Source organism: Pseudonaja textilis, chromosome 4 (assembly GCF_049901715.1).
Source record: "Pseudonaja textilis isolate UNSWEBS1 chromosome 4, rPseTex1.2, whole genome shotgun sequence".
NCBI classification, from domain to species: Eukaryota; Metazoa; Chordata; class Lepidosauria; order Squamata; family Elapidae; genus Pseudonaja; species Pseudonaja textilis.
In genome coordinates this window covers 26,483,890-26,503,731 of record NC_141993.1, presented here as the reverse complement: position 1 = coordinate 26,503,731, position 19,842 = coordinate 26,483,890, and the positions used below count along the sequence as shown (strand labels likewise).

General features: G+C 36.6%; 1 protein-coding gene across 11 annotated transcripts in view; it reads left to right on the top strand.

Moving 5' to 3' along the window:
* EXOC6 (exocyst complex component 6) overlaps window positions 1–19,842 on the top strand; it is a 98,837-nt gene that overhangs the window by 36,912 nt on the left and 42,083 nt on the right. For all 11 annotated transcript variants that reach the window (XM_087932445.1, XM_087932444.1, XM_026710515.2 and 8 more), the window contains exons 11-18: window positions 426–546; window positions 2,321–2,392; window positions 3,591–3,688; window positions 4,396–4,501; window positions 5,124–5,233; window positions 8,082–8,193; window positions 8,854–8,988; window positions 15,389–15,568. In XM_087932445.1, the coding sequence (XP_087788571.1) occupies window positions 426–546; window positions 2,321–2,392; window positions 3,591–3,688; window positions 4,396–4,501; window positions 5,124–5,233; window positions 8,082–8,193; window positions 8,854–8,988; window positions 15,389–15,568 (934 nt within the window). The remainder of the gene's footprint in view (window positions 1–425; window positions 547–2,320; window positions 2,393–3,590; window positions 3,689–4,395; window positions 4,502–5,123; window positions 5,234–8,081; window positions 8,194–8,853; window positions 8,989–15,388; window positions 15,569–19,842) is intronic.

Here is a 19,842-nt window from a genome sequence, read left to right as displayed (position 1 = left end):
ACCACAGCCCAAGCCCATATTCAGTTGTTGTTTTTTTGTTGACTTATGATAAAGTTCACAATCTAGAGGCAATCACTCCTGCCTTGATTTCTCAAAATCCTGTTAGGTTGAATGCATGAACAAAAAATATGCTCTCCCACTGATGTGTGGCTTGAGGGTAAAGGTTTATTTATTATTCATTTATTACTGTATCTCAGATATACTTGTCCTAATTAATTGGCGAAGCATGAGATTCTTCAAACATTCCCTCTACTTAAGCACCAAAGGTGCAAATGGCACCGACGCTACAAAAGTGTTGGCGGCGGGGGGGGGGGGGCTGAGGAGGAAAGAAGGGGAGGAAAAGAGAGAGCATTGGGCTTTATTGCTCTTTATCAACGATATCTCAGGAAAATCATATTAATTCCACGATTGGTTACTTCGTTCAGTTTTTTTGTCGTGGAGGATCACATTTTACACGCAACCCGAGGATTAATAACGAGAGCTTACACAGATGAACTTTGGAACATGGCACTTTCCAAGATTATTGCTGTCCTTAGAACTCATTCGGTAAGTGAGCCGGGTTTTTTTCTCCCTTTAAATTTATTTACTTAAGACCCCGTAGAGTAGGTTTGGTAGAAGGAGAATGTAGGGAAGGCTGGTGGTGGTGGTGCAGAATGGAGGTCTAACGTGGCGGGGGGGGGGGGAAGTGTTGGTAATTAAAAATTGCTCAGATTTGGGGGAGAGCCCATCAAGCCTTTGTTTGTCCTTGCAGTATCAGGGTTTGAGTCACAGCCCTGGGCTATCTGCATAATCCCCCACTGAGTTACAACTCCCCAGGTCTTCCAAACTGTTCTTACTCGGAACAGTTTAGAATATGCAGAGTTAATCTGCTCTTATTATTGCAATCTGTCCTTATTAGTTTCAACTGACCTCTTCATTAGATCAGAGTGAATTAGTTTATCATTGAAATGAGCAGGAAGAAATAGTTTCTAATTATAATTCCAAACCCTTTTCCAAAGTAAACTTCATTGGCAAAAACTCTTAGCCTCAGGACAGCTCTAAATTGTAACGCAGTTGTACATTAGCTACTAGACCCTATTAGCTGTTCTTTGGTTGGGGAATTATAAACAAGTGCCACTTAGTCTTATAAAGTTATGTTTTTCTAATTTTCTTTGCAAATTTTTGCCTAAGAATAAAGAATAAAAGAATAAAATAGCAAAAATTGCTAATAGCTGATGGACTTTTATCATGACAGTTTATCTATAAATAGAAGCAAATGGTGATCTAACATAAACCCTGGCTATTTTGTTCATTTACCACATTTATGTAACCACCCATCTAACACAAATGTGACTGTGGGCAGTACAGAAACGTAACAGCCATTAAAAACTACATACAAGGAGTCAGCCATAAATAAAATAAACATATAAACCCCAAGAATGTGGGAGAACAACAATCACTTGACCTCATACATCCACCTTGCAGGCTCTCCATGGATCCCCCAAGTCTGATGGAAAAAGCATATATTAAGTGCCTGAAAAAAACATGTCTTAAGTTTATGTATGTATAGAGAAAACATGTAGATAGAAAACCCCACACATGTTCATGTGATATTTTTCAAGTCAACTTCTACCATCAGTAACACTTTTTAATGGTCTCAGCAGATGACAGAATCAAGGCCAACCTTATCTGAATTTTACATAAAACTAAGGGGGGTTAGATCTGTTTAACTCTTGGAAGAGAGACCACCAGGGGATTGATCCCACATGCCCAAGTTAGAGTGGGAAGATGAAAAAAGTACTCTGTAAGAAGAGAATGGCAAACCACATCTGCAAATTGCCAAGCAAACTGCATGGATGTGTCGGTGCCGTCACCTCTAATCAAGCTCAACAATTATCTTAAATATTTTTATAGCTTCTACTTAAAGAAGAAATTGGAGGAGCCAACATTTACATCTGAAATTTAGTGATGGGGAGGAAAAGAAGAGGTTTGGGGGTGGCTTTTGTATATATAAACTGAATTTTCTTGTTTTTTTTCCTTGAAAACATTTCACTTCTCACCCAAGAAGCTTCTTCAGTTCTGGAACTGAAAAACAGAACTCAAGAAGTTTCTTGGACAAGAAGGGAAATGTTTTCAAGGAAAAAAAACCAAGAAAGTATTTCTGAGGAAGATAAGCAAGAGAAAGTCCTATTGCCAACATGGTTTGCTTGTAAGCTTCCATACACTCTTGTTGGAAATACAGCCTTATAAGCTTTACAGCTGTTGCAAATGAGCAACACATCAGTAGACAAACACTAATTTGCTTAATTTCTTAAAGGTAATCTGATATTTTAACTTTCAGTCGTATTGCACTGACCCTGATCTCGTTCTGGAGTTGAAGAATCTGATAGTTGTCTTTGCGGATACTTTGCAGGTTGGTAGCATGCTGGCATTTCAGAGATAGAATGTCTATTTACTATCCTTTTTTTTATTTATTGAATTAGATTCAAGAAATACCTGCCTTAAGATTAAGCATACACTAATAACATTCTCAAACAGAAAAGACATAAAAATAAAAAGGACAAGAGCATGGCAAACAAGATATCTGTGTTTCCAGTAATATTTGACTTGTCTATTATATCCTGGCATCTTCTAGATTAGTTAGGACAACAGTGCTGGGATTCCCATTCAGCAAAATTAAAGCTCCAGGAAAATAGTAAGAGTTGCAGTCCTGGTCATTCTGAATATTTATTTATTATATATTCTGCTCTTCAATCAGGGGCTCAATATGTGGTACAAATAATAGTCCATTTTTCCCATCCCTCAGGTCTAGTGTTTGTTTGTCTACAATTGGCCTTGTAGATCAACTTTATAAGCAAGAAATAAATACCCTGTGCTCAAATATGATGAAGTTAGGATAGCTGCCTATAAGCCCATACTCGATATTAGACTTGTATAACATTTTGGCTTGCCTGAGCCCCACAAAATGAAGAGGCATTGTCTTGGGCTGCATATAAAATATATAATATAGTTGCTGTATATAAACGCACATCATAATGTTAAAAAATTACATTCTTGTGTGGCTGCATTACTAGCTGTGTTTTGAACACACCTTCTGTACATCATTTGATAGGAAGAGAATGAGTGATATTTATGCCAGAATGGCAAAGGAGATCAATGGAAGAAATATATAATAGCTTAATTGAAGGGGAAGGTTGAATTTTCATATGAAACCCCTTCCCTTCTCCTCCTCCCTCCTCTGTTTCTCTTCATATATTCAGCTAATCATGGTAGAGGACTTGGCCCCTATGTTGTACAAAGAGCATGGTGAAGGAAAGTGGTGTCCATTCCTTCCTTCCTTAAAAGAACTCCAACATTACCATATGAAGCAGGGCAGAGATAAATGAGAAGCTGTGGAAAAGAAAAGAGATTAGAGCAAGCTTGCTTTAGGAATGAGGAGGAAAGAAAGTCCCCAGTGGACTATTGAATGGGAAAGAGATTGTGGTATGCTGACCTTTACTTGCAAAAACAAGGAAGGATACAGGCCTCAAACTTCTCAGTTTTGTAGTATCATATGCTCGCTTCTGTTTGCACCTTTGAAATATTTTTTTATTTTACTTTTGTTTTGTTAGGGTTATGGTTTCCCCGTCAACAGACTATTTGATCTTTTATTTGAAATAAGAGACCAGTATAATGAGACTCTTCTTAAAAAATGGGCTATATTGTTCAGGTGAGTTTTGCAAGATAAGAAGAAAGCTTTTCTAAATAACTGTCAATTTTGGTTTTATTTTTAATGGTTAAATATCTGAAGATTTCATTATCCAATCTTTGTAAAGGTATTTGTTTTCTGAAATGGCAGCAATTTAGAAAGTTTCAGAAATATCAATATTTCTGACAGACTGTGTATATATATATATATATATCAACATTAATTTGAGATTTTATTTGATAATTCCATGTGTTTATTTTGTCTGTCTGTCTGTCTCTCTTTCTCTGTCTCTGTCTCTGTCTCTGTCTCTCTCTCTCTCTCTCTCACACACACACACACACTTATTGCTTCGATTTCTATACCATGATCACTAGTCCTGTATTGTGGGGATTTCAACTTGTTGTAGTATAATAAGTTTACATTTCCATATGAAGCCACTTCTTTATTGTAGCTTCACAAATATTTGTTAATTAGTGTATTATGATTTCTTGTCTACTCAGATTAACAATTAATTGCAGCTGTGATACTTCTTTGCCTCCTTTTCTAACTATACTTTACAGTACTTTAACTCACCAACATTCTTGACATCAGAATTTATGAATACATAGTTTTCCCTTTGCAAGAAATGTGATGCAATAAAGCTTAACCCTGGCTGGATTGTGCCCATCTGTGTCGTCGTATTTTGTACTTGAACTATATGTTCCTAACTAGTTCCTTAAATCCTGCAGGGATATTTTTGAAGCAGATAATTACAGTCCAATTCCTGTATCAAACGAGGAAGAGTACAAACTTGTGATTAGTAAATTTCCTTTTCAAGATCCAGAACTTGACAAGGTAAGAGAACTTTGTGGCATATTAGTTTTTGTCTGGCTCATTCCAATAATGAAGGAGCCTCTGGTATGCCAACATTCTCTTCTATTGGAGCCATATATGATCATTTGACCATATAGGGTCAAATACTTCAGAAAGCAGGGAAAGCATTAATCATGTTACCTAGCTGGTTAATGAAACATCTGCAAGCAAACAACCAAGCTTAGAGCATATATAGGACTCCGTGTGTGTGTGTGTGTGTGTGTGTGTGTGTGTGTGTGTGTGTGTGTAGTGACTTGGGAAAATGTTCGAACAGAGCTGAATACCATACATATAAATACCCGCGAAAACAAGAAAATAAATATATGTTTTTATATATATGTGTGTTGTGTGTGTGTGTGTAATCCTTGACTGACGACCACCAATGAGCCCCAAATTTCTGTTGCTAAGTGAGACATTTGTTAAATGAGTTCTGCCCCATTTTATGACTTTTCTTGGTACAGTTGTTAAGTAAATCACCTTAGTTGTTAAATTATAATAGAATTAAGTAACTAAGTATAATTTAGATTTGAGATCAGATTCTTTTTTACTTGTTCTGCTGTTTTGACATACAGTACCACATGGAAAATCTGTTTTGCTTCCACAGCACCGTTTTCCAAAGAAACTTCCAATGTCACAGTCAGTGCCTCAGATTTATATCCAGGTTAAAGAATTTATTTATGCAAGCCTTAAATTTTCGGAGTCACTTCATCGGAGGTAAGCTTTGATAAAGTCAGTGTCTGTAAAGTAAGTTTTAATTGAATGTGTTCTGTCTGTGCTTCAAGACAATCAGAAAGTAAAGGGGTATCCAATAGCTTTGTAATATGCCAGGTGTTTGGTTTCGGAAAGTCCTGTGCTGAATCCCTAGCATTTAGCTGGCAAGGATTCCTCTTTAAAATCCCTCTGAAATTTAAAATATATAGCCAGGGATGAGCTGGATCAGTCACCTGTCTCAGAAATAGACAAGTTATCCTCATACTTTCTGATTTGTCTTCCTGTTTGCTCTGGCTGCAGTGTAAGAAATTGCTTTTTATTTTATTTTGCTTTATTTGTAAAGCCAATAACAACTCACTCTAAAATAAAATTATTTTTTTTAAAAAAGAAACATATTGAAAGAGTAAGGTAAAAATAAACTATAATGCCAAATTACAAAGTACAGAAATTAAAATCTGTGTCAGACCCATAAAATTGCAATCAATTTTACAATCAATAACAAATGCTATGAATGCTATAATCAGGGTAGATAACTGTAAAAGAACACAAGTGCAGGTTGTCCTCGGCATACAACCACAATTGAGCCCAAAATTTCTGTTGTTAAGTGAGACATTTGTTAAGTGAGTTTTGCCCCATTTTTACTAGTTTTCTTGTCATGGTTACTAAGCGAATCACTGCAGTTGATATAAGTTAGCAACCTGGTTGTTAAGTGAACCTGGCTTCCCATTGAGTTTGCTTGTCAAAAGGTCGCAAAGGGAGATCACATGATCTCAGGACACTGCCACAGTCATAAGTATGAACCCGTTGCCAAGTGTCTGGATTTTGATCATGTGATCACGAGGATGCTATGAAACTCTGAAAAATGGTTGTAATTCACTTTTTTCAGTGCTGTTGTAATTTTGAATGGTCACTAAATGAACTGTTGTAAATTGAGGATTACCTGTAGTGGTAGGAAGTTTCTTTTCATTAGTTTATACAGAATTTTTATAAAAAGTAATAGATATTCAAATTCTCCCTCTCTCTCTCTCTCTCTCTCTCTCTCTCTCTCTCTCTCTCACACACACACACACACACACACACACACACACACACACACACAAATGCAGATTGGTAGAAGGGAATAAAGCTTTGTTCTTTTGTTGTTTGAATAAATTCCCTTCTTTCTTCGGCTCAAACTTTACTTTCATGATCCCATTCAATAATACCTTTGTATTAAAAAAAAGTCATTCTCGGAATATTGAGAAATTCACTTGTGGTGTAGGACATACTACAAAGGAGAATTTACTCCACTTTTCAAAGGCTTCCATTTTCGTTAATCTTAAAGCATTACTTACCTTTAATTGGATGGAATGTGTAGTTCTTTGCTTGTTGAAATCTGGAAACTATTTCAGTTTGTTGTCAAGCTGTGCCTACTGTTGACAGTGGTAAATTACTCCCCTTTCACAAATACTGAGCTAATAAGGCTTCTTAATCTCCATCTCCAAACAGGAATTAATTAATTATGCAAATTACTCTTCACAAATACATACTAACAGCTAGAGTTCAAATTACATAAATACACATTCTAAATTTTTTCAAATTAGTAACAAATGTTAGCTTGAGTGAAATCCAATGCTTTGTAGCAGTTAAGCAAGCAGACTTGACAACATGTGTGGACAAATAAAAATAACAATTTTGTCTCTGTAAAATACTGTATCTACATCTTTGAAATAATTTATGTATTACCATGCCTCCAGAAGGAAGGGGCAACAAATTATAAAAATCATATTATATCTTAAGAACTTCAGTAAACACTATTTGATATTAATACACAACAGACTTCCAAAATGTTACGCGTTTTCGTTTTCCTTGGACTTTTGGCAAATAATATGTGCTAGAACTTAAATTTTTGTGGGTTGAGAAAAGATTGACTCCTTGTTGTTAGTGTTAGTTCCATATTTAACCAGTTTAATGATTTAGTGATGATGTAGTGATAGAGTAGCAGTATTTTGGGTGTGCTGATTTTAGCACACCTCTTGTAAGTTTCCATTGGTGTTCCATTTAACCTTGGAAAAAACAAACTAATTAATTTTCCAGGTAAATCAACTTGGCTTCTACATCACAGGGAGGATTGCCCCATAGATTCATCATGTTTCCACTGAAGCTGTGAAGCAAAGTGCCTTAGCTTGCTCTTTCAACCTTTTGGGCACCAGGGACCAATTCCATGGAGAGAGATTTTTCCGTGGACTGGAGTGGGCATGGTTTCACATGCTGCTCAGGGGTTTGCTTGTTTGCACAGCCCAGTTTCTGGCATGCTGTGGACCAGTGTCACTCCACAGATCGGGAGTTGGGAACCACTTTTCTAGACCTGTCAGTGGCAAGACTATTCTACCAACAATAATTGGCTTTTTCTTCTTCCTCACTATGAAATGCTAAAACACGGAGCAAAGATAGGTGATTTCAGTTTTCAGTTTTGCGCCCACTCTAGTTGGCTGTGGGGAATGCTGGCAGCCCATCATGGGAAAGATGGTGGCAGTTGGTGGGTGCTCTGCAGAATCCCCAAAATGAAGGAGGCAAAGCCAACAGTCACATGGAAAAGGTTTCAATTTCTGCAGGTCGCCCTCCGGAGTAATTAAAACAATGTATTGCTTGCAAAATGCATCTGTATAGGGTGGGATATGGAGCTGAAGACTGGAAGGATATCTGTTAAATGGAAAGCTGTTCCAAGCTCTACAAGACAATCAACATGCCAAGAGTTATATTGACACTGGATTACAATCAGGCGGTGGGAAAGCAGCAGAGCTGCATGTTTATTTAGTAATTTTATATGCAGTATTCATCTGTTTTCAAAGTATCTCATTTTTTTCTGCAGTTCAACAGAGATAGATGACATGCTTAGAAAATCTACAAATTTATTGCTGACTAGAACTTTAAGCAGTTGTTTGCAAAACCTCATTAAAAAACCTCACATAGGTTTGACAGAGGTAAGTGCCGAGACATATTTTCTAATATTCAATACATTGTCAGGGGCTTTCAAACTTTTTCAGTAGTTTGGGGACTTCTAAACTCTCTCCTTGGGAAGAATGCGATTTCTCCAGAACCATTCAAAGAAAATGAGGAATTGTGGATAGGTTTCTTTAAAATACATCTTGGTATTAGTTCAATGCCTTGCTTGGACCTGTGGTTCCCCAGGGGAGATTTTCAGGTAATTTGAGCTTGTATGTTAAATCTGTAGTGCTTGACTAGGGTAGGTAGATTTCAGTCCAAATAAATGGTGAAAAAACAGCACAGGAAAGTATGATCTATCTAGCACAGAGATATTCTTTAGGGAACAACTTAAGGTTTCCTTAGTGGATATATAAGTGTATTTCCTGAAGGTAGAAAATGTACATATAATGTTCACAATGGAGTTTTTTTTCACACATTGGTATTCCACATTAAAATGACAACCTGCCTTTAAAATAAGACATATCTATTTTGTTATAATCAATCCATGACATTCTATATGTTAGGTTTTGTATTATGTACTCTGGTTTGGGAGGGGGCTCCATAATGAACAGTGACTTAAATATAATCTGAAACTTTTAAAAAGTGCTGTATTAGAATTTGTTCTTATATCTTTGTTTTCACTTTTTTTTTTTAAGCTGGTGCAAATTATCATAAATACAACGCATTTGGAACAGGCATGTAAATATCTTGAAGACTTTATAACTAACATTACAAATATTTCCCAAGAAACTCTCCACACAGCAAGACTGTACGGTCTTTCAACATTTAAGGTATGGGAGATGTGATCGGTTTTCAAGTCCCTGGATAAGCCACCAAATTCTTACTTTCTAGATATTATGCTTTAGTTCCATGTTTTATGTGCAATTTATATGTGTATGGATAGCAGTACCCAACACATTAGGTAAAGTGACCCAGCATCATGAAATATTTACCTATAAAGAATACTTTTTTAAATTTTAATCCCTGTAATCCCTTGCTTTGGGATGGATGGAGATGGGGTGACTGATTGGAGCCGAGCATTACTGGCCGGATGCCCTTCCTGATGCTTACGCAGAGTTCACAGCGGACAACCAGAGAAAGAAATATCTGCCTTATCTAGGATCAAACATACAGCCGCCTCATTGTAAGGTGTGAACTCCATCTCTAGGCCACCGCACCACTCATCTACAAAGAGTACATTAATTAAGCATAAAATAGTGATATTAACTTAAGTACATCATTGTTATAAAAATAATCACTTTTAGAGTGTTGCTTATTATAAAATAACCTAATCTCATTAAATTAATCTACGGTGAATTATATATTATATTGGAATGATGGGTCATATTTGGGAGGAGACAAAACTAAAATATGCTCGTGCTCAACATCTTCAGTTACACCTATATGTTTCTCAAACTTGATTATACATGTTGATGGTTGTTCCAGATATTTTCTTTAGCAAAGACATGGCTTTGTGAAATTTCCAAGACAGAAAAAAACACAAAGAGAATGTCAGGTATATAGGCATTTAGGTGTTTGGTCGCTTGACAATAAATTTAAACCAATGTATATATGCTACAGTTATTACACAGACATGTATTTCTGAGTTTTCTACCTTTGTACCACTATAGGCAGTCCTCAAACTCATGACCATAATTGAGTCTGGTTGTCAGTGTTCCAAATAACGCATCCTCCAAAAGCAGAACTCCGAGGCAGGTAGATTCCTCAAAGAACATGTTTATTGGATACATCATATCGGTACAGTTAGTGATTCTAAAAGGTTCCACAGTTTTTCCCTAATTAAAAGAGCAAATATTTCCCTCCCCAGATGTCACTGCTCATATTATCCAATAAAAGTAGCTGGCAGGCTGCTAGTCACTCCTCTCCTCCTTCAATTGCTACCTGTTGGGATGACCTTGGTTTCCACAAGAAAACTTTTTGTTTTGACTATTAGCCAGCCTATCTATTTCCACCTCCCTTCCCCCTCTTAGAGTTGTTGGCAACTATGAGGCAGCAAAAAATGGCTTCAGCCAGGTTCGCTTCAGGGTTGACACTGACATTACAGTCATAAGTTGTGGCAGCAGTTGTTAAGTGTGATTACATTATGTGGTTGCTCCCAGTTTTCAATCTTTTTTTTCTAGTGGTTATTAATGAACTCTGCGATTGTTAAGCAAACTCATTGTACACAATGAGTATTTTTTGCCCGAAACTGGAAAGAAACTCTGGGTTCAATCAAAAAATGCTGAAAACCATGCTCATGTGACTGGGGAATGCTAGAAATGCAGGGTGATTGCCAATTGCCCAAAATGCAATTGTGTGACTGCAAGCCTGAACTTTAAAACTGGGTCATCAGGAGTTTTGGGGAGGTCCACCATATCTTTGAACAGTTGCTAAGTGACTGGTTGTAAGTTGAGGACTATCTACCAGAAGAAGATCAGTATTCAGTTCTGGCTCTCTGATCTCTGGTACTTGTAGTGTCTCCAGATAAGTTTAAAGTAATGACTGAAAGCCAAAAATCATTTATATACACTCAGATGTAAATGAGCTAGTGGAAACTGACCAGGAAAACGATTTTGGGGCAGAGCTAAGACAGATGTTGGAAACAATGACCACAATCATCACAGAGCTGACACTGTCAGGGTTCCAAGTAACAGACCCAATGCAATTAAAACTCTGAGGTCAAGGTGCTCCTCAAAGTCCACATTTATTAGGCATATCATATTGGCACATCTGGTGAAAACCTGACTCTGAAAGTCCTGCAGTTTTCTCCACCCAAATTAAAAGTCCAAGTTCTTCCCCCTGTCCACATGTCCATCATATGGTCCAACCTGGTCACCGTCCAAACTCCAGTTGGTTTTAGTCCATGCCTCCCCAGAACCTGGTGAGAATGTCCTTGGTTCCCAGAAGAAAGAACTTTATTTTGGCTACAAGTCCCCAGCTATCTCTATCTCCCCCCGTCCCATTCCCATAGCTCTAGCCACCCCTACTGTGGCAGCCCTGAAGATGCTCCAAAATGGCTTCAAGGTTGACAGACACACTTTCCCAAAGAACAAATTTGGAAACAATTATATATATTATAATTATATGTAATTATATTCACATTTTACAAAATAACTTTTAACACCATCAAACCACTGCTACCTATTCCAGGTCCTTGGGAAGGACTTAATAGGAGGATAAGAATGATAAAAATGCCAAATCCAACCTAAAATTCTGACTGTGTGATCAACCATAAAAAATAATAAGGGATTCGTGTGTCTGCTTTAGAGACTATAAAACTAGGTTTATAAAACTTCAGACAGCTAAGTTTAACTGTACTGACTTAGAAGTAAGGCCCTCTCTGTTCAGTAAAATTATTCCAATTAATTAAATATGTATAAGATTGAAAATAAGTTCCTACAGGAGATTTATGCAAGGAGTGTGTTTGTTTCCGTGCCTGCGCATGCATATCATTTATCAATTCATGCATTTACTTATGACCTTATCCTAGAATAATAGTTTCAAAACCATCCATTTCAAATGTAGTTTATCATATCATATTGTTTTGAGAAGATTCCAACTTTATATTCTTTGGACTCAATGGAATTAGCTGCATCGTCTGCTGGCTCCTACCCTAACATGGGTATTAATTTAATACTTTAGATAATGACCTGTATTTACTTTAGATAATGATCTGTAGAATAACAATGCCAAAAAGTGGTCTATGTTTCTCATTTCTGAACCTATTTGTGCAAATTTGGAATGTTTTCTTTCACTGACATTTTTTTAAAAGTACACAAAAACAGGCATCAGTTAATTCCCTAACAATTACATCTTGAGTTTCAAGTAATTGCCTTACTGTGTATACACCCAAACAGAGCAGGATTTTACAGACCAACAAACTAAAAAAGGATTATTCCCACTGAGAGTAATTCTGTCTTCAGCACTTTTATTTTGTAACTAAATCTAAAATGATACCTATCAAATTCCTGCATTAGTTTCTGTCATCAAGGTTAAAGGATGATAGGATAAAGAAATGCTCAAGGGATTAACATCATGCCTCTTGTATTTTCTGCATTGAAAAAGTAAGTCTAATCCTCACGTTTTCAACCTTCACAAGTCAAAACAAAACAAAGCAAAACTGAAGTACGATCATAAGCATAGTTGTATCTTCACAGAGCAGTTGCTTTACTTTGCTTAGTGGCCAATCTACATTGTAGTCACTAAACCAGGACTATACATGGCTGCTTCCTAAATATTCTGCACACAAGTTATGTTGCTTCAGCAGGCTTTCAGCCCTAGCTTATTTCAGCGTTTTCCTTCCTTGCACTATTGAAGATTCCTCTAAGTATTTTGTAGGAGTTAGAATCCATCCAGGAATCTAGAATCCTGATATATGCGCTGGTAGCCTTTAAAGCAAAAATAGGGATGGTGAAAATGTTTAGTGGGCCTTCCCTACATCTCAAGCCTGTATGTGAGGGGAGGTTCCTTTAATGTCCCCCATTACTTCAAAAACTAAAATTAAAATAAAATATGATCACTATGGAAGCTGCTCATTTTCATATCCCAGAAAGCAGTTCAATTCAGAGATGGAGGGTTTCCTTCCTTAAATTGTAGAAAAGATCACAAAACACATCCTTGAGGCAATGTCTCCCTCGCATGTATCTCGCATGTGTTGTTTAAGGGTTTGTTTCAAGGGAAAAAAGAATCCAGAAGACCCTGGAGTCTTTTATTGTCTCTTCTTACCTTTCTTTTAGTCTTTCAATTAATTCTTCATAGAATCTGAGATATTCATGTTTACTACTAATTATATGAAGACCAATAAATCATAAGAGGGAAAACCTAATTCATTTAAGCTGTATTATAACTGCTTCAACTTTCCTATCAGAGCTTTTTTGATTATATCAGCTAAATCAATATGCTTCAGATGTGTTGGGCAACTGGTGTTACCCTCCTCTCAATGCCTGGAAAAACCTTTTGCATAATTCTCCTTAGGCAGCCATAAAGTATACAACTATGTGGGAGAAGAACAAGTCGGATTTGCACTGGATAGACCAGGCTGAAGCCATGCTGGCATGATGTTACCTCTTTGCATTGGGTAGATCAGGCTGATGCGACATGGGCCGGCCCCTTACATTTTCCAGGATGGCCCCATGGGCCGGATCCGACCACATTGTGGGCCAGATGTGGCCTGTGGGCCTTGTGTTTAATACCCCTGTCTTAGGTGATGAACATCATGCACCCGGAAAGGCATTCATTATTCTGAAGAAGATCAGGCAACCTGGATTTTGTAGATGATATTGCCTTACTTAGGGAAGATGAGACAAATGTACAAGTGACGACTGCCTAGGATGAGGAAGCAACCTAAATTGACCTCAAGATAAGTGTTGAGAAATCGATGATATGTTTGTGAGCTTCACCACACAGATATGGGGAAGCACACTCAGGTCACAGTGACTTGAGGACATAGAAAGGTTTATCTATTCGGCAAGTACAGTCACCAGAAATGGATATGCAGAGATGGACATCAGATGATGCTTGGAAAAGCAAGAGCTGTTTACGGAGGATAAATAAAATCTGGTCCTTGTTGTCTATATCACTCTTGTCTATACCACTAAATTCTGTTTGCTCACCTCTATGGTGATCAGCCATTTGTGCCAGTGAGACCTGGAGGGCATCAGCAAGCATTAATTAACAAGAGACTTGATGCCTTCCAAAAACGATACCTTTGCCGAATCCTAAAGATTCGTTATTTTGACCATATTACTAATGAAGAAGCCCACCACAAGAGTTTTTCCTGCAAATTACATAACACTGTCACACACAGAATACTCCAATTTGTAGGTCGTATTTTCCACAAGGAGAACAATCGAATCCCCTAGATGGCAATGAGATGGACCTCCTGTTGCCAAACAACCAAGAAGACACCCTCGAAATACATGGTGAAAAATGTTCATGGAAGACCTAAGGACTCTAAACATCACATGGGAAGACATTGAAGTATTCACTCAAAGCTGTAAATGCTTGAGATCCCTTGCTACCTGATATAATAGTACAGGAGGATCTGAAGCTACTGTTAACGTGTTGGACAATAAGTCCCATCATTTCTTACGAGCAAATCAGTAATCAAGCTGATTGAGGTTGATGTCCAACAATCCAATACAACTGGAAGGCACCAAGTTTCAGAAAGTTATTTAAGCTGCTTGTTGTGATTCTTCTGCAGAAGTTGGTCATCTTTAGAATCAAATATTATTTTGATGAAAGTTCTGAAAAACAACTACTGTCAATAAAGCTATTATTTTATTTTCACCAATAAAAAGTTTTTTTGGGCCCTTTGATTTTGTTCTGTAGGAATTTGTAATTTGTTCCATATGTATAAGCAGTACCTTTAATGTAGTATTTACTATATAATCTATATTATTGCTGTGTGGTATCATGCTGTGTGGCTGTCATTTGTGACATCTGTATGGGATTTCGCTAAGGAACTCTGGTTTCTCTGGAACAGATTTAGGTTAGGTGCAGGTTGTTTGAAAAGGTCCCACTTATATACAAAACTCAAGAGCAGAATACATGGCAATTTCATCTCAATGACCTCTTTTAAGTTTTCCAACTTCTTGATTCTAGTTCTGCTTCGTATATAATTACACTGTTAGCAGCCTACTTGGTCAATAATTTTCTACATCTAGAAATATTTTGTCATTTACTTAAAATGTTAAGATTTTAAAACTGTAGAATGATGTCGTAAAGAATAGTGATAAATAGTAGATTGATAGCGATCCATGGCCCGTTAGGACCTGGGCCGCACAAGTGGCAAGCAAGCAAGCGAAGCTTCATCTATGAACGTGTGAGATCTAGGTTGCATGCAAATTCCCCTGCTTCCTACACATGTGGTCTGTGGAAAAATTATCTTCTATGAAACTAGTCCCTGGTGCCAGAAAGGTTGGGGACCGCTGCTTTATATAGCATATGGTAGCTATCTTACAGATGCATATAAATGTATTCAAAATGAGTCAAAGCATTAAGCATCATGTTCCTTTTGGAGTAGAATTTGACTTGCGTTGATATTGGTAGTCGACTTGTTTTACAATTTGAATTTTAAAAATCAATTTTCCATTTTTCCTGGCCCACAACTGCTGTTTACAGAATTTACTTCAAACATTTATCCTTAAGTTAGTAATGCTATACTGATATTTTATTATCTGTTCTTTTCAGGATGCAAGACATGCTGCCGAAGGGGAGATTTATACAAAACTTAATCAGAAGATTGATGAATTTATCCAGCTTGCTGACTATGATTGGACAATGATTGAGCCTGATGGGAGAGCTAGTGGCTATTTAATGGATCTAATTAATTTCTTGAGAAGCACCTTTCAGGTTTTTACTCATTTGCCTGTAAGTATAGAAAATCAAATCTACAATGGTTCACTTTAATTTCTACATATCTAAGGACATAGATCAGAGGAGAAAGTCCCCATCCCTGGAATGCAGAAATGCAGCACCTACATAGGAGAAATGTAGATTAGTTTTATCCTTTTTCTTCTTCTTCTGTTTGGCTGTGAAAAGCAGTTTGAAAGCATTGGCTCCTGTTTTAGTTCAATCTCAGTTAGCAAGGCAATCCTGGGTGAACCACTTTCATAAATAATGGCTGCAAATGGCTTCTTTTAGGTAATCGTATTTAAGATGAACTAGCAATTATCCGAATCTGGATGATTTAGTAATCTGGATGACTTTGATTAATCCAAAGGGGAAATTAAAATGTCTTGTGGTCTTGCACTTTCAACAAGACCGAAAGAAGGGAGAAGTTCTTTCTTGTTTTTGTAATCTTAAGATAAGGGTTTAGTGTTGCTTCTAAGCAAGTCTGTGATCAGCTTTGGGACAGAAGGATAAGATACCAACTGAAATCTTAGAGTAATAATATCAACAAGAAAGTCAACTACTATGCTCAATAAATCAAGGATATCCCATTCAATTTCTTCCCTTTTCCATTTGTAGTGAGCACTTGGGGCAATTAGATAATTTTACACTGTGGACTTACTAACGTACTTCTTTTAGACAGTCATGCGTATTATTTGGGAACAGTAATCACTTATTATAGAATATCAATAAATAGTAACATAGTAAAATGAGCATTTGTTTTTAAGCTTTTTTTAAAAAAAAAAACCTGTGGCAGGGTTCTGGATAGTCAATTGGAGGCCCCCATTAAGTCCAGCCACAATAATGTTATTGAGTTACCAGGATTCACCCTCTACTCAACAATAACTTAGACTTAGTTAATGGCATTCTGTATTTCCTTTAGCAATAGAAAGAGGTGGAAGTCTTTGAGTTCTCTACCCATTTTCTGCTTCTTATGAATGGTTGAATGTCTCTAACAGCTCCTATCAAATGGGACCTGTTTTTAGACCATTAAAAGCAACATACAATATATGCTATATGTTATCTATATACTATGAGGACTGGGAGGGGTAAAATAAGACTTCTGAAGCATTTTTATATATCTGTAAACTCTAAAAGGTGTTTTTTAAAAATATAGACACTATATACTTGAATATTTTTATACATACACACACACACTTTTATTTAACATTATCTGGTTCACTGTAGGGGAATGTGTATTAAAACCACATTCACAGGTATGGTGTAAATGGTCCTTGCCGGTCAATGCTTTAGATTTTGTGCATTATTTGAAACTTTTTCCCTTACAAGCTTTTATTTCCCATTTATTCAGAAATCCAGGTTATGATTTGATTTTTTTTTGTTAGTATCATCGGATCAGATATACTGTGCCTCAGTTAAATGAAATTATCAATGTGATGTCTTGGTTGTTCGTCTGGACTCTCTCATTTTGTCTCCTACATTTTTTTTTCCATATCTTATGTGAAAACACCCTATGGATCAATCAATATTCTGGAATTTTGAGTTAGGAAAGACTTTGCTATTATTTCTAAATATATACAGTAAATCTATGATGCATCTGTAAATAGTAAAACCTGTTAGATTGCCACGATTTTTCCCTTCAGCCACTTTGGAGGCGAGAGACAAAGGATTGATACTTAAAACAGTGTAGTTCATAGAATAGCTCTATATGAAGATTTCTACAGCTAACAGGTAACAACTGGGTGGCACAGTGGTTAGAATACAGTACTGCAGGATACTTCTGCTGTTGTCTGCAATTTGGCAGTTCGAATCTCACCAGGCTCAAGGTTGACTCAGCCTTCCGAGGTGGGTAAAATGAGGACCCAAATGCTGACTCTGTAAAGCACTTTAGAGCGGGCTGTAAAGCACTGTGAAGCAGTATATAAGACTAAGTGCTATTGCTGACACTTTTTTCTCTTTTCAAGATCTGTATTGATGCATATTCAGCCATGGCTATTCTGCAACTTTTCGGCAGAATCTGTGGGATGAAAGCTCATGTCAGTGTGTTTTGAAGATGGCAGAAATAGGGCAGATTGAGTGATCTCAGGGCAGCTATCCAGAAGGAAAATGAAGTTGAACACTTCTATCTGAGAATTTATTTGGAAATTTTACCCAAATCTTTACACAAAGGAGAATGAAGGTGTAAACTGGACTATGTCATTTTAAGTCGTGTATAGAGATAAGTTTTTATTCCCAATTTGGAAAAAAAAAACTACCATAGTTCAGAAGAAAAACAATTTCATTTCAAACATTTTCTTCTTATGAGTTATTTTTATGCAGGAAGATATCAAATATATGATGAAAACATACAGTATGCTCAGAATACAAAACATGTTCCCATGCTTGAAAATGCAATAAAAATGATTTATTCTACAAAAAACAAGATTAGAATTGATGTGAAGACTCATTCCTCTCTGGATAAGTGAGAAACCTTTATTCGACTATATTTCTTCATATTCTTTCTAGTTGGAGTATGAGAGCCTATTCCATTTTCTGTTGAGAACATCCCAAGTAGTTGTGAATGAAAAAAAGTTTAATCTCCAGAGAATGAATGAACATGTGAATGAAATTACTTGTCTATCTTGGGCTGTATTTTCTTCTAGGATGATCAATAAATCTACAGGCTCTTCTATATTCTCCCAGCATATTCTGCCTAAAAACATTTTAACTGGGAAGATAGAGAGGTTTTCTAGGTGCAATATACGTTCAAGAGTTCAACTAAGGCCTCTCCCTAAAGCCCTACCTTTAGTATGTGGACATACCGTATACAGGAAGTCCAGCTGATTCAGAATAGGAACTCAGATTTATGATTTTCTGAAATTTCACAGAAATCATAATAGCAATAACACTTAGACTTGTATACCACTTCACATGCTTTACAGCCCTCTCTAAGTGGTTTTTAGAGTCAGCATATTGCCCCCAACAATCTGGGTCCTCATTTTACCCACCTCGGAAGGCTGGAAGCCTGAGTCAACCTTGGGCCTGGTGAGATTTGAACCGCCAAATTGCAGGCAGTCAGCAGAAATAGCCTGCAGTACTGCATTCTAACCACTGCGCCACCTGGGCTCATAATGCTGAATGATTGGTTTTTCTCATCAAGTAAATATAGGGCTTACAGGGGACCTTTGTATATTTAAATAAGATGATTTCCTGCTATACTCTCCCTGCAACATCACCTCCCATAACTTCTATATGGAAATAAATACAGTATTTTGGCTGGGATAGGAGGATAAATAATGGCACACTTAAGATAACACTTTGATTAACTCAGAAGTTAATTAAACTCAAGTTAGTAAAAACTTGAGTTACATTTAAAATATTGAAATATTTCTCCTAGGCACTTAGCAATTACGGAAATACAGATCTTTCAGTGTATATGGCACAAATGGAACATCACCTACTAAATCTGAAGCAAGGCCTTATCTGCTCTTCTTTTGTTTATGACCTTAATTTTTATTGATAACTGTATGCGTTTAGGATATTATATACATCAGAACAGATCTTGAAGGTGTAGATTTTATCAAGCAGTGGCTTTGCTATTGTGTGAAGTAAGTAAAATTTCTGTGGCTCCTCATTTCTACTGAATCCTATGCCAGACCCCCTGAGATCAATCACAAATCAATCTAGCTTCGCTTAGAGAAGCATTTTTATTAATGGTTTCCATATGTAGAAAAATTATATCTGGAAATTTTTCTAGAAAGCACGGATAATACCCATGAATAAGATAGTTGAAAATGGTAACTTAACTATGCCACTAAAATCAACAAACACTGTAAATAAAATCATGGAAATTGACTTCAACTAAAAATAAGGAATAACGGTTTATCAATTTGAAGACAAGAAACCCTTGAGTAGTTAAGCAGTTGGAAATTTTTAGCATAACATATTCAGCCATAATTTTGTTTTACTTGTGCCTATTTACATCTTCAGAATATAATATGATTAATATAATGGCCCCACCGAATTAAGGTTTTAGTTGGAATTCTCTTCTCTTCTTTCAATAGAAAAATTTTAAAATATGAGGGAAAGTATAATTTTTCAACTTTTGACTAAGAAATGAAATTTGAAATAGCAATAATCCAAATTATGTATGAATATCAGAGTTTTTTAATACATACCAGTGTCTTCAGATGCTAGGCTGAGGACAGATCTTTCTGAAGAAGGTTTACCTATGTGCTTGTTAAGAGTTGACAAGAGTTAATGTATCAACTTGATGGCACATCGTCATTATTAGTGATTTAGGGTACTTCACA